This window comes from Microcebus murinus, chromosome 1 (assembly GCF_040939455.1).
Source record: "Microcebus murinus isolate Inina chromosome 1, M.murinus_Inina_mat1.0, whole genome shotgun sequence".
NCBI classification, from domain to species: Eukaryota; Metazoa; Chordata; class Mammalia; order Primates; family Cheirogaleidae; genus Microcebus; species Microcebus murinus.
In genome coordinates, this window is record NC_134104.1 from 120,811,653 (window position 1) to 120,824,814 (window position 13,162).

General features: G+C 44.4%; 1 protein-coding gene across 1 annotated transcript in view; it reads right to left on the reverse strand.

Annotated features, from left to right (window-relative positions):
* The window catches only part of EPHB1 (EPH receptor B1), a 414,697-nt gene that overhangs the window by 62,326 nt on the left and 339,209 nt on the right, over window positions 1-13,162 (reverse strand). Inside the window, exon 10 of the mRNA XM_012787778.3 lies at window positions 5,572-5,694. Within this exon, the coding sequence (XP_012643232.1) occupies window positions 5,572-5,694 (123 nt within the window). The remainder of the gene's footprint in view (window positions 1-5,571; window positions 5,695-13,162) is intronic.

A 13,162-nucleotide genomic window follows, 5' to 3' on the forward strand; every position in this document is an offset into this window, starting at 1 on the left:
TATGAAGAGCATGTTCTCTCCAGGGAGTATGGGATGGTCTTTGCAGTATCACCATGTGCAGATAATGAATTCTAGGGACAGTACCATAATTCCCAGAAAAGAGACCTGGGCATTCCAAACTGCTAGATGGAATTTGCTATCAAAAGCAAAGCCTTGTATATTGAGCTGTTCTTTTCCACAGCAACCAAGGTGGCAGCTAGCATGGGGCTTATACTCACTAGATCTAGACTAGCTGTATCATGAACTCAACTGGCAGCACAGCCTTTGGCAAGTCATCCTCTTAATGTTGATTTCTTTGCCAGTTACAAGAAAATACCCATACACATACTCTAACTCACAAGGCTGTTAGGAGGGCTAAATGAAGCAATGCTCATGATGTAGGTAGGGTAGTGTCAGGCCAACAGTGAGTGTTCAAGACATGATAGCTACTTTAATTATAATTCCTGGGGACATTTCTATGATTTCTTCTCCTAGAAACTCTTCCTGCTGTGACTCTTACCCAGTATAAAGTCCATTTTCACTCTGAATGACCCCAAGAGAGTCATATTTGCAAGTGACCTTTCTGCCAAATCATCCCCAAGGAAACCCATCCTCTTCTTCAAAAAGAGATGTGCTGGCCCTTGCTGGCCTCACATGAGTAACCCCAACCCCATCCATACACATCATACATTCCCTCACTCCACTGTTCTCACTCAGACTACTCACTGCAAGCTTTTGTCTCTCTCACGACCATCCATTGCATATTTATCAATTAAAATACAATTGGCATATCCTCTCCTAGATAACAACTTCTGGTGACACCACTACCTACATATTCATGCACTTGACAGTCATGCTCAGGCAGTGGCATACAATCATACGGGTTGCACACTTCACCACCCAGGAGTGCCATTCATGCTGCAGAGCCCAGTTGTACATGGTAGCCCTGGTTTATGCTTTGAGCAAGTCTATTGATCAAACTGATCAGAATTAATCAATCCATTGGAGTTGACCTATAAGATGACTCATATTAGTCAGACTCACGGTAACAATGAGCTGATATTTTTCAAAGATACCAGGGCAGCCTGCTGCCCTCTCTAAAGAGACTTCAATTACCCCTATTATCTGCAGGGAGAAGAGGAAGGCTTGGCTTTCCTCACTCCACTGGGCCATTTTCAGAGCACCAAACCACTCATGATCTCACTCCACCTCTTCAGTCTCTCTCCATTCTCCCAAACTCTACCCAGTCCTCCAAATTTTTATCCCTGCCATGTTTTCCCCCCAAAGACTTTTATTCATCATATACAACAAATATTTAATCAAACACCTATGTGTTATGCACTAGGCCAGGTACCAGAATAAAAAACTCAAGTTCCCTTGCTCCCATGGAACTTTGAGCCTTGTGAGGAAAGATGGACATTAAGCAAACAAGTACATAATAAATAATGATTAATTATTGTCTTCTTGGGTGTTGTCACACCTAGCTCACAATTACTGTTTTTTAATCCTTTGTTCAACATCAACAACTGTAGGAGAAACTGTGACGATTGATGCAATTCTTCCACCTCACAGTTCCTAGATTTTATGCCATTGGCCTTAACTCACACGCACAGCCACCACTCTCTACACCCTGGGTGCTGGGCAGCCTTACTCACTCTTCAAGATATTGAACTCTGTGCCCTCATTCTGGCCACCACCGCTGTGCCACCTTTCCCCATCAGCTCCGGGCACCAAGCCCACTAGTCTCTCCATTCACTACATTCGTTTGAATACACCGAGTCTGGAAAAGGTTAGTTACTTCTATGCAGCCTTCATTCCCACCTTTGATTCCAGCATCCACCATCTTCAAAACCTCTCCATGCATCTAAGCAAAGCCCCATAACTCGTCTCCATGCCCCCCAGGTCTTACCTACCCTTTCCCGTCATCCTCTGCAACTCTAATCCAAACACAGCATTTATCAGATTCAGTTCCCCAGAACTGTATTCCTATCACCCACCCTGGTAAGAACCTGCTTTGTATGGGATAAAATTCATGCAGCAAACTCTGTGGACCTAGGCCCCAGCTTGATTCTCCAGACTCCGTGCTCAAACCTTACTCATAGGAAAACCCTTCCCAGCAGCCTTCTCTGCCTTGGCCTTCAGGATGGTCCATACAGCATCAGCCCACACAGAGTCTCTACCTCCTCAATTCCCTCTCCCCTGAGTCCTCCCCTGCCATCTCTAGGGCTACACGTTCTCTGTGCCTTTCTGCTTAGCTGTCAATCACTACCTTCCTCTCACTGAGTGTCTGAATACTAGACAATAACCCCTGCATAGCAGGAATTGTTAGGCATAGAGTGTATTTTCCCAGCATCGACCACAGTCACAGACACAGAAGCAATGTTTAATGAAGAAGGACCTTCTTGAACTCGTAACTTAATCCCTCCTGCAACAAACACAGACTTCTCCTCTGGCTGTATATTCGGCAGGCATAGGCTGCTTGTTCTGCAACCTCTTTGAAATAAATCTTCACAGTCTGGAGGACAGGGGTGTGCTGGTAAGCATTTAACTACTGGCTCTCCAGAAAAGAAAGAAAGACAAAGAGAGAGGAAGGGAGGGAGGAAGGGAGGGAGGGAATGAATGATTCATGGGTAGCATTTGCCAATTCCCATGGTGTAAATACTCCCACTATGGCAGATGTCAAGCCACCAACCTGATGTCACTGAACATGAGGCTGGAAAGAGATGCGCACAATCGGTTTTTGCACTCTAGTGCAGGCTGTCACTGCTGGAAGATCATGTTCATTTTCATCTTAAATCACTTAATTTCCTCTCACCACTGTCTCATTCTTTAAATATGTTTCATAAAAGCTTACTTTGTCTACTGGTTTTTATCCTTGAAGGCTCAGGCCATAGTCATTCTTTGTGACCTTCCTGATACCCCAGCCTCTACCAGAAGAAGGAGCTGAACACTCCTCTGTGTGGGCCCAGCACTTTGTATGTGCCTGTGTTGTGGATAGTGTGAGATAATTAACTGTTTCCAGCCTGCTCATTTCTCACTAAGTCTGTCAGCCCTTTGAGGGGGAGAACTTTTTATTCATCTCTAGAATTCCACATCCAGCATGTAAGAAGTATTCAGTAAAAGAGAAGGAGAGAAGGGAGAGAGAAGGTAGGAGGAAGTGAGAAAAAATAAAGGAAGAATAAATGACTTCTGGTTCTTCTTTTTATGTTTTATTACCATTTTGCAACCCAATTTTTGCCCCCTGCTCAAAATCTCCTGGGTGGCTAAAGGAAGCACTGCCAGTTACACTGCATAAATCTTAGAAAATTCCTTACATTTAAAAAATAATTTGACCTTCACACCAGCTCTTTTATCACAAAGTGAAGTAAACTTCAGAGAGGCAGGGTGAGGGGGGGTGATGAGAGAGGAGGAAAAAACTGGAGAAAGATTGGTTTTCCCCCAGGAACGTCTTGTGATAAAATTCATCAAGTTATGCGTAGTAAGTTGACATCCATACGGGTTAGCTCTGGGATGTTCTGAATCACGAAGAGATGGCTGTCTGGTAGAGGGTCGCCAGGAGTAGGTGGGCAGAGGTCTTTGGACCACACAGCTGGACATTCCAGAAACCTCTAGATGCATCACTCTCCTCCCAGTACCATGGGAGCCACAGAGGGGACTGCACCTTCTCTGAGCAGAATGCACAAGCATGGAGCACTGGCAAATGCTACACGCAAGTGGAGGTGAAGGACAGAGCAGGACTATCAATTGTCCCTTTGCAAGCATCTGACAGCTGGTGAGCTCACCTCAAATTGTAACTGCCTAGTAGGGTCATAAAGGGAAAGGCTCTTTACTCCTCCCCTGATGAAGGCAGGAGGGGGCTGACATGCGCTGCCTGGGATGAAATGCAGCCCACAACACATCACTGTAAGCACGTGACATAAATAACAACATTAAAATCACTAGCACCATTACTGCGAGTTATAACAACAATTAATAACGCGAGCAAACAAGAGTGCAGGACTGAAAGCCCGCCTCCCCAATGCTCCTTCAAGTTTGCTGGAGAAATTTGAGCCCTAGGAGCAATCCAATTTATCTGGTATCCAGCCTTCCAAGGCATGATCCTTAAATATGTCAGCATCTAAGGAGGAAGAGAAAATTATCTGCACAGAAGTGAAAAGTCGTGGTTCAGTAACATATTTAATGAAAGTCAATGGGACATGTACATAGACTCGTGTGGATCAGATTCTGGTCACCCAGCTGGAACTTCTGAGGGGGTGGCAGGAGGGGATGGTGGGACCTGACAGGGAGGGTTCCAGCACCCACCAGGTTGATGCGGAAAGAGGTGTAAGGACAAAGCTCTTCAAGAGGGAACCCAGAGCATGAAAATGGCAGCCTAATGGGGCAGGCTTTCAAATGTGACTTCCAATTTCACAAATGGCTTTTGACCCCTAAGTGCATTAAGAGAGGCAGTGAACGGAAGGATAGTGACATCCCCCTAAAGATAATATATGAAGTTGCTGTCTGTAAGACTTTGACTAAACATATTTTATTGAGTTTAAATATTATTGGAAGAGGCAACCCCATGTATCTCCAAATACTGATATGAATAATGCACCTATAGACCTAGTACCCTGAAAGAAGACTACCACATATTAGTCAAGAGAGCTTAGGCAATGGCTAATAAGAACTGAAGAAAAAGAAGAAAAGATAAAAAGTTTTGTAGAAGAAAATAAAAGTAGGGAGAGGGACACAAATCAAACACATTTTTTAGGAAGATTCATAAGAGGCACTAAAGATATTTCTTTTAAATTAGTGATATTTTGAGATGTTTTATTTCATTTGCATTAATAAGGCTCAGTCCACTCCCCAATTGACTCAACTACCAACCCATTAAAGAAAGATGAAAATTCTGCATCAATATTTAGGTATAATTTCCCAAGACCATCTCAGGCAGCGAGTTCTATGTTGAGCTGGGTTTCTATTCCAACGCAGGAAGACGGATAAGAGCGCGAACTTTCCTTAAGAGGGAAATTCGCCTTGTGTTACCATCTATACCATAGCTCTTTTGTAGAAAATACGGCTATGGATTGACTTCATTATGGAAATAGCAGTCTCTCTTCTATTTATCATGGTCTGTCTCCAAATACATGTACATAGGAAAAGAAGAACTCAAAGTATGGCAAGAAATCTTCGCCCTAAGTCACTGGGATATCATTGTCAGTGAGTAGGATATTAGATCCAGCTTCTAAAAGTCTATCTTTCTTTCAAAGTCTTCTAGACCTAGTACCCCCCCCATCTCTCTCATTATCTTCCTTTGATGGTCCATTTCCAGAGCTATTTTTGAATATTTTAAAACTATGGCTGACTTCTCTGCAAAACCAGACAAACTTGGCCACCAGGCTCAAGGTCCCCAGAAGATCCCAAGTGATGTTCCCTCTGTGCTCTACACACATGCTACAGATGGATCAGACTCATCTTCTAGGAGAAAAAAGGGCAGAAGCTCTCTTTCTAATGGGATGACTTTTCATGCAGCAAGATAATAACACTTAGAATGGTGGGGGGAAAAAACGTTTGGACACTAAGTGAACAGAAATAGGGAGGGGAGAGCCATACCTGCTCCGATGACTTCTTCGATTTTCACAAAAGATACATCAATCTCCTTGGCGAACTCCCGGACAGCTTCGTTGGGGTCCTCATAAGTGAAGGGGTCAATGTAGATCTTCATTCCTGGGGAGCCTTTTTGGAGGAGATAAGCAGGGTTAACATCCCAAAGAGCACAGGGTGGTCATTAAGCACCGCTGATGTTCCCAGCACTCAGGGTATTCCTGGGGGTCCTCTCCTATATATCAGGCCACAACCTTCCTCTGCCTCTCCTCTCCTTGCTCGGCCCGCCTCCCCATCTCCCTTCCCTCTGGGCCGCCTAGCCTGGTTCTCTGTCCTCTACTTCTCCTCCATATTTTCTTCTCTTTTTGAGCTCTTGATGAAATGTGGAACAGATTACTTATAAGTGACAGATCGGAACCGGTTCCCGCACCAGGCACCCACAGAAGGCAAAGAAGCTGATTGATGCCAACCAAATACATTAGCAGGAAAGTGGTGGTAAAATGGTAGGGCAGATATCAATATTTATCAACCTGACAACTTTCCTGAGCGGAGGCCACCGTTCAGGTTATAACTGACGGCTGTGGTGCAGGGCCGCAAGAGGGATGAGGACAGATTTTTTAAAAAGAGAGAGAGAAATTGCTGTTACAAAAACCTCAAGATGGAAGGGCTGAGACAGTATACCAGAAGAGAAAATGTGAAGAGAAAGGCTTAGAAAATACTAATAGAGAAAAGAGCAGCGTCTACATAGAAAAAAATGAGGTGCAATGAAAGAAAAATGGTAATTGAAGCTTCATACCTTCAGACACACTGAAGTATGAAAAACGAATAAAATGGTGAACGAGAAATACATAAAGGAATATAGACCTTGTCACTGACATATACAGTGGCAAGATAAATAGGTATGCATGGGGACAAAGTAGAGAATTGTCATTGCAGAAAAAAATAACATTCAAAAAATGGAGAAGGGACCAAAAAGGTAAATGGAACCCAAGAAACAAATGGATTCATTCACAGTGTAATTTTTCAACATGTTCGATGTGTCATTAGGCAAAGTACAGAGCCTGTTTTCATGGTGGTGGGTGGTGGAAAGGCAGGGCCTTCGAGGTGTATTCTCAGGCCACTGACCACCGTGGGCCATTAAGCAGGCTTAATCTCCTTGAGATTAGCACCTAAATAATATCTAGGTGACCACCTGCTTCAGAGTTGTCCTACCCTGGGGAGGTGGGTCAAGAGAGCTGTGTTATTTCTGTACTGATTCGCACCACTTCCCACCGATCGGTCGGGGGCTGCCTGCTGCACCGGTGGGTGGGGAGGCTGCAGGTCCAGAGAAAGCACTGGGGCAAAGGGACCCAGATGCCGCAGGTAGAAGCCAGCCAGTGTGCAACTGGCAACAGCAGATGCACTCAAAATGCGGAAGGGACAGCAAGCCCGTGTCAACAAGCTGTGACTTCTCCCAAATTCCATGCAGCAATGAGAGAGGAGGTAAGGAGCCCAGAAGCTGGGACCCACAGGTGAGGCCAGAACCCCAAAGTGTTTTGCTAGCCCCTCATGATGTGGCAAGTCGGTATACCTCTCTGAGCAGTTTTATCCTCTGCCAGCGGAGAGCACGACACCTCCCTCTCAGGGTGGTTGGTGAGATTAAATAATTTATTGCTAGTGACATAGCCAGCACAGTGCCTGATGCACAGTGAGGACTGAAAGACTCATTATTATTATCAGTAAATTGTTCTAGGAAGTGTTTGGGGAGGTAGGAAGGGGAAGCAAGCGGGGTGGGCAGTGGGGGATGTCAGCCGTTTAGGGTTATATTAGTTACTTTAAAAATAACTACCTTGTTATTTTAGATCAAGGGCTTTTAAACGATGTATGCTAAGCTGTCTTACAGGAACTCTTCCATGGAAACTAATTAAGCAATCTAGAAAGTGCTGTAATGAATGGTTTGCAAGTAAAGATGTACATAAGGATGAATGGGAAAGGATTCCGAGTTAATGAGCTTTACAGATACTGGCCCCAGTCAGTTCGAGGAAGGAGCTATTCCCAGAAGGGAAAGGGCTCATCTCTTGATAGTGCCAGGATTCTTTTGGGCCAGTAATGTGCAGCTAAGTGCACCGAAATAGGAGAGTTTGCACTGTGATGACGGGTGCAGTTTACTCACAAAAGAGAGGTCTGCTGCTTTGCTGGCTTGTAGAACTAAGAAGTGCGTGCATGTGTGTGCGTGTGTGTGCACACATATGTGTGATGCTGCAGCTGCTGCTCTGGGGCTATGGGCTTTGCTTTGGTATCACTGAGGCCTTTCACCAGAAGCCAAGGAGGCTGCCTGGGGCCCAGAAGTGGTGATGCAACGTCAATTTAGGACATCTTAATTGCAGCATCTATGCGACAGTAGGAACAGTACTCATTTTCCCTGAAATTGAGGAAAGCATTGCCACACTGGGAAGGGGAAACTGAAAAAGCAAATCATTGGTCTAACGAATGGCTCAAACTCAATGCTTTTCCTCTAAGTAAAGTCTGATTGTCTGGACCGAGGAGATGGCCCTGGCTTCTGGCTGGGGCTAGAGTCTGTATGCTAAATCAGGAGCGTGATTTGGCCAAGTGCATGCACGTGACGGCTCCCCCTGTATCCACCTCATCCCAGAATGGCACTCCTCCCTTCCTCAGTACAGCTAGCCTTTTTCAAGTCCTAGAAGATGATCAGAAAAAAAAATGCCTTCAGCTAGGCAGAACAGGTCATTTGTCTTTTGGCTCATTTTGTGTTTCTGCATAAATCCTGCATCAGCCTGTTCCTGCTCCCACTTGCCAGTGAGCAGTTTTTAATTATCAGGAAAATGGTATTTAGTGCAATGAATCACCAGACAGTGAACAAGGAATTCGAGTCAGCCACAGAGTCAGGCATAGACAAACATTTGGAGACAGGGCTCACAAAATGTTCTCAGATTTGTGAGTGTTGGCGAAACATTATCAGTGGCAGTAATAATATCAGATGTAATGTATCCCTAGAATAAAAGGCATTTCACGATAATCTGCACAATGCTTCACATTATTGCTACTGCTAATGTAAATATCATTAACATATTTATAATATCTTACAATTTCAGATTATTTTTACCATAGGTTACGTTACTTTGGCACAAAAGTGGTATGTATGGATCTAAACTTCTGATTGCTAGTGCCCCGAGAGAGAAAAACATCTTTAATTTTAAGATATTCAAGTGTACCAATTTCTATTTAAGATCTAATTTTCAGACATATTTGTTCTTTAACTTTGAAACCCACTTACACTGTGGCTGGGATTGCCTAGAGTCTTAAAGAGCCATAGTCCCAGAATTGCTAAGTCTTAAACATGAACCAAGCCTATAAATATATTAGGTTCTGAAAGAAATGACCTAGCCACTGTTCAGAGCCTTCTTGCATGGCATGGAGCAGTTCTTGAAGCAAAAGAAACTCCTGGCCATTGCCAAAGACCTGCATTAATATATCAGAGTGTTTCCAAAAGTGAAGAGGCTAGGGCAAGCTCTGGGGATGCCAGCAGACATGTGGGGGTGTATCTGGAAAGCCAGCAAGATGCATTTATAAGTGTCAGGGGCTCAGGGAGGAGCAGAAGGGGGCTGGGAAAGGGCCCATTCTAAACAGTAGGTGATATTTGCAGACTAAAAGCTGAAGGGAGAGGAGTGAATGCTCCTATCCAGGCCTCCCAGGCATCCAGAAAGTATAAAATCAGTAAAGTGGGTCAGTGGAGACCCCTTGTTCCTCATTCTGGATCCAAGGCAGACTTTGTCATCTTTGTGACTCATCAAATTTGGTCCAGATATCAAAGCACAAGATGATTTTATGAGTTTAGGGCTCTGCACATAAAGTCTAGTCATCCCTGGAAGGGACTTCATATAATCCTCTGCCTCAGAACATTGATCCTCCCTCCTTTTTCTCAACACTGACCAGGCCCCCAACCATCACTGTGTTAGGGGCTGTGAGAGCTACAGGAAAAACAAAGTTCATGAGGCTCTTCGGAACAGTGCTGGATAGTCCTGAATCAGGAGCCCACACCTGGAAATGGGTTGCAAGTGCTGCAGAGACCAGGGAAGGCAGAAGGTCATGGATGCCAGTCTTCACAGTCAGAATCCTAAAAGCACCAGGACGTGAGTTGGGCTTGGAAGGACAAGTGCACATGGTACTGCATTGGAAAGAGAGAAGCTTGGAGTGAGGCACAGCTCAGAGACAGGCCTGGTACTGCATGATTGGGAGAGGAGACCAGCTTGCATGTGGAAGGAAGGGGAAAACAGAGGGAAGGCAGAGTAGCATTGACACACTAGCCTAGGAGAGCCTTGATTACCAAAGAAAGGCATTAGGACTGATGCCACGGGGCACACAGAGCTGACAACTGTTCCATCAGCAGGGGAAGGATGTACTCAGAGCAGGCCATTGGGAGCTCATTTTGCTGGCGGGCTGCAGCATTTGCATGTGTTGTTGTGAGGAAGTGGATGGAGGCTGGAAAAATGACTATGAGGTTGTCGCAGTATTAAGGTGCAAGATAACAGAAGTTTCAACCTGCAATGGGAACAGCAGAAGAAGTATGAGAAATTTCAAAGGAAGAATTCATAGAAGTTGGTGAGCAAATTGACTTGAGGTATTAGGGGAGGGACAAGATGAATCCAGATCAATGTGAAGACTTCTAGAATCATGTGGTATTGTTAGCCAGGTAATGGACTTTAGGAAAGAAACTGTATTGTCAGGGTGAGTTGGCACATGTGGTTTTAGACTTTGAATGCACAAATGAAACATGCAAGTGCCTAGAAGTTGGTCAGAAAACACATACTGGAAAGAATGCTAGAAGTGTGTACCTATAGTTGTAGATTTGGGAGGTACATGATGGTAGAAGGGCTGAAGACTGGTCTGCTTCTTGGAGTAAACCCACCAGTAAAGGCTGATGAGCTTGAGAAACGTTTTGTTCCACCTACTTCTGAGGGCCAAGACCAGGACAATGAGTGGTTATCTTTTTCTGTAGAAGGTAGAGATCTTGGGTACCCAGCCTGAGCTTCAGGAGGAATCTAAGAGGGGAAGGGACCCTCAGGGAAGGCACCAAGGCCGCATGGAAAAGTGGTGGATGAGAGGAGGACCTTCCTGCCACCTTCTGTTTGGGAGTTTTGCTATGTTTTTAGGACTTTCACCTAAAAACACAGTTATTGCTGAATATCTATCTCTTAAAGAAGCAAAGTGGACCACAGCTGCTTCCTCTTTAGGAAAATACTTGGGGGGAAAGGTTTGATGTCTCCCTGCTTTGTGGGTATCAATAACTGGGACAGGTAGGTCCTTCCCAGCAAGGCCCCCTGGTTGGGGGCCACTGAAGTGCTGCTGGGAAGCCAAGGGCAACGGCTAATGATCTCAGGACCAAAAGAGTTAACATGGTTTCTTGAGGCTCTGGCTTAAAGCTAGCAGCAGACACACGGTGAATCTAGCTCATTAACTTTATTTGACATTTAATAAGCACCCACTGTAAACTCAGCCACCTTTTGTACCAAGGAGCCTTTCCTCCTGTCCCCATAAGTCCTCATTTACTCTGCTCAGTTTCTAATGCTTCTGTTACCCTCCAGAAGAGGGAACCAACATTGCCATGTTCCATCTCCAGGTCCCAGGGGCACAGTTGACCTGCACCTGGTGCCCAAGGTGATTTCCTGGGGGCTGGATGCTTTGTCCTCTGCAGTTCTGGAACACGGGCACCACCCAGAATCAAGAAGCTGGGTGTGGAATCTTGGAGCCAGACACGTTTCTGGGTGTAATTTCATCAATCTCCCACCTAAAGCAGGAATCCTCACTACACCATCCTTTACTGGTAGCTGTCTATCCCCGCTTGAATAGGGAGAGAGCTAACCTCCCCGCAAGCAGACTGGCTCTTTGTTGGACAGCTCCAGTCGAGGGGGCGGCTGCACAGCGACATCTCCTTTCCTTTTGTCACAATGCTTGACAATGACTCCCAGGTTCCTGCCTGGGAGTCTCCCAGCCCCAAACACTGGCCTTTCCAAGTTGCTCTGGTAACAGAGCAGGCCTTGCCACTCCTCCACAGGCAGATGGTCGCCTCTAGACAGCCACTTTGCAGACAATGTCCTTCTTGAAATGGGGTCCCCAGAACTGAGAGCATCACTTTAGATGCATTCTTCCTGCACAGAGGATGCCATGGCTGTGTGTCACCTCTTCTGATCTGCACTTTAATCAGTCCACAGAGTCAGACAAATCCAAGTTTAAAAACACTTTTTTTTTTTTTCCAATCACTAATTCTAGGACTCTGAACAAGTTACTTGTCCTCTCTAGGCTTTGTTTTACATATGTGAAATGTACCCCATGAGGCTGTTAGGAGGATTAAATTAGTTAATACATATAAAGTGTTTAACACATTAAGTGTTCAAAATTGGTGGTTATTAGTATTATTATCCTGAATCAATAACAATGCTTAACTTTTATCAGCTATGGATCACTGATATTAAGCATATGGTCAACTAAAGACTCAAATTTTTTTCACACAAATAAATAGCAAATCAGGTCTCCTCCTATTTGTACTGCTTTATTTTTGTTTTAACCTAAACACCAGATTCCAGATTTATCCTGCTAACATTTTGTCTTGCAGATTTCAAATTAGCATTCAAAGCTGTTGGATGGTTCTGAATTTTGATTTATCTTCTATAGTGTTAGTTATGCTCCCCAACTGTTACCTACAAACTCGATAAGCTTCCCTATGCTTGCACCTGACTCATGAATTTAAAACACAATCCAACAACCAGGAGATTGAACAAAGACTGGAATAACACTAGGGACTTCCTTCTCAGCTGACAGCGTCACTAACCTACTTTCTTTTGGTATGAAGACAAGCTCTGGATCCACTTAACAAATGCTTTCCCTTAGGAGACCATAAAATATTTTCACCAAAATAAAAATTCACTACATCTACAATTCCTCTTGAATTTACTAAATGTATAACCTTAGTAAATGAGATGAGATTCCTATAATTTTTTCTTAATGAACCAGTGTTGGTTCCCATTGATCGCTGAATTCAAGTTTAAATGCCCAGAACCCACTGGCTTCATAGTTTCTTCAAGTGTTAAGCAGGGATCATGCTCACACTCCTGTTCTGTAATCATTATGCTCTGCTTTCCAGTCCTATTTGACAATTAGGGTGTTTGCCAATCTGAAGTCTTTAGGCACATACCCCATTTGTTTGGGTTTTTCTCAAAGCTTATTGATAGTGCTGTGATTTTATCTCCAGTTGCCTACACATTGAGGTGATTCTGTCAGGGCTACTTTCTGAAAGTCCTTGACCCCTTACTCTTTAACAAGTTCTCATCTTCCTCTCTCCCTATCCCACACACTCCACCCAGCTCAGAAACCAGGGAAGTGTCAACCACTATGAAGTCTGTAGTGGCCTAAGCCCTGTAAAACCTGACTATTAGCATTTCTCCAATGCAGAATCAACTGAAACTTTTCTAAAGATAGGTTCCCAAATCTAACTTTGTCCACTTAGATCATCTAGGTGGCCACCTGGTCCACACAGATTGTCTTGTCCAGGCAATTTTTAATCAGCCAGCACCTTTTGAGAACTGGCCCACAAAATCCACAAGAA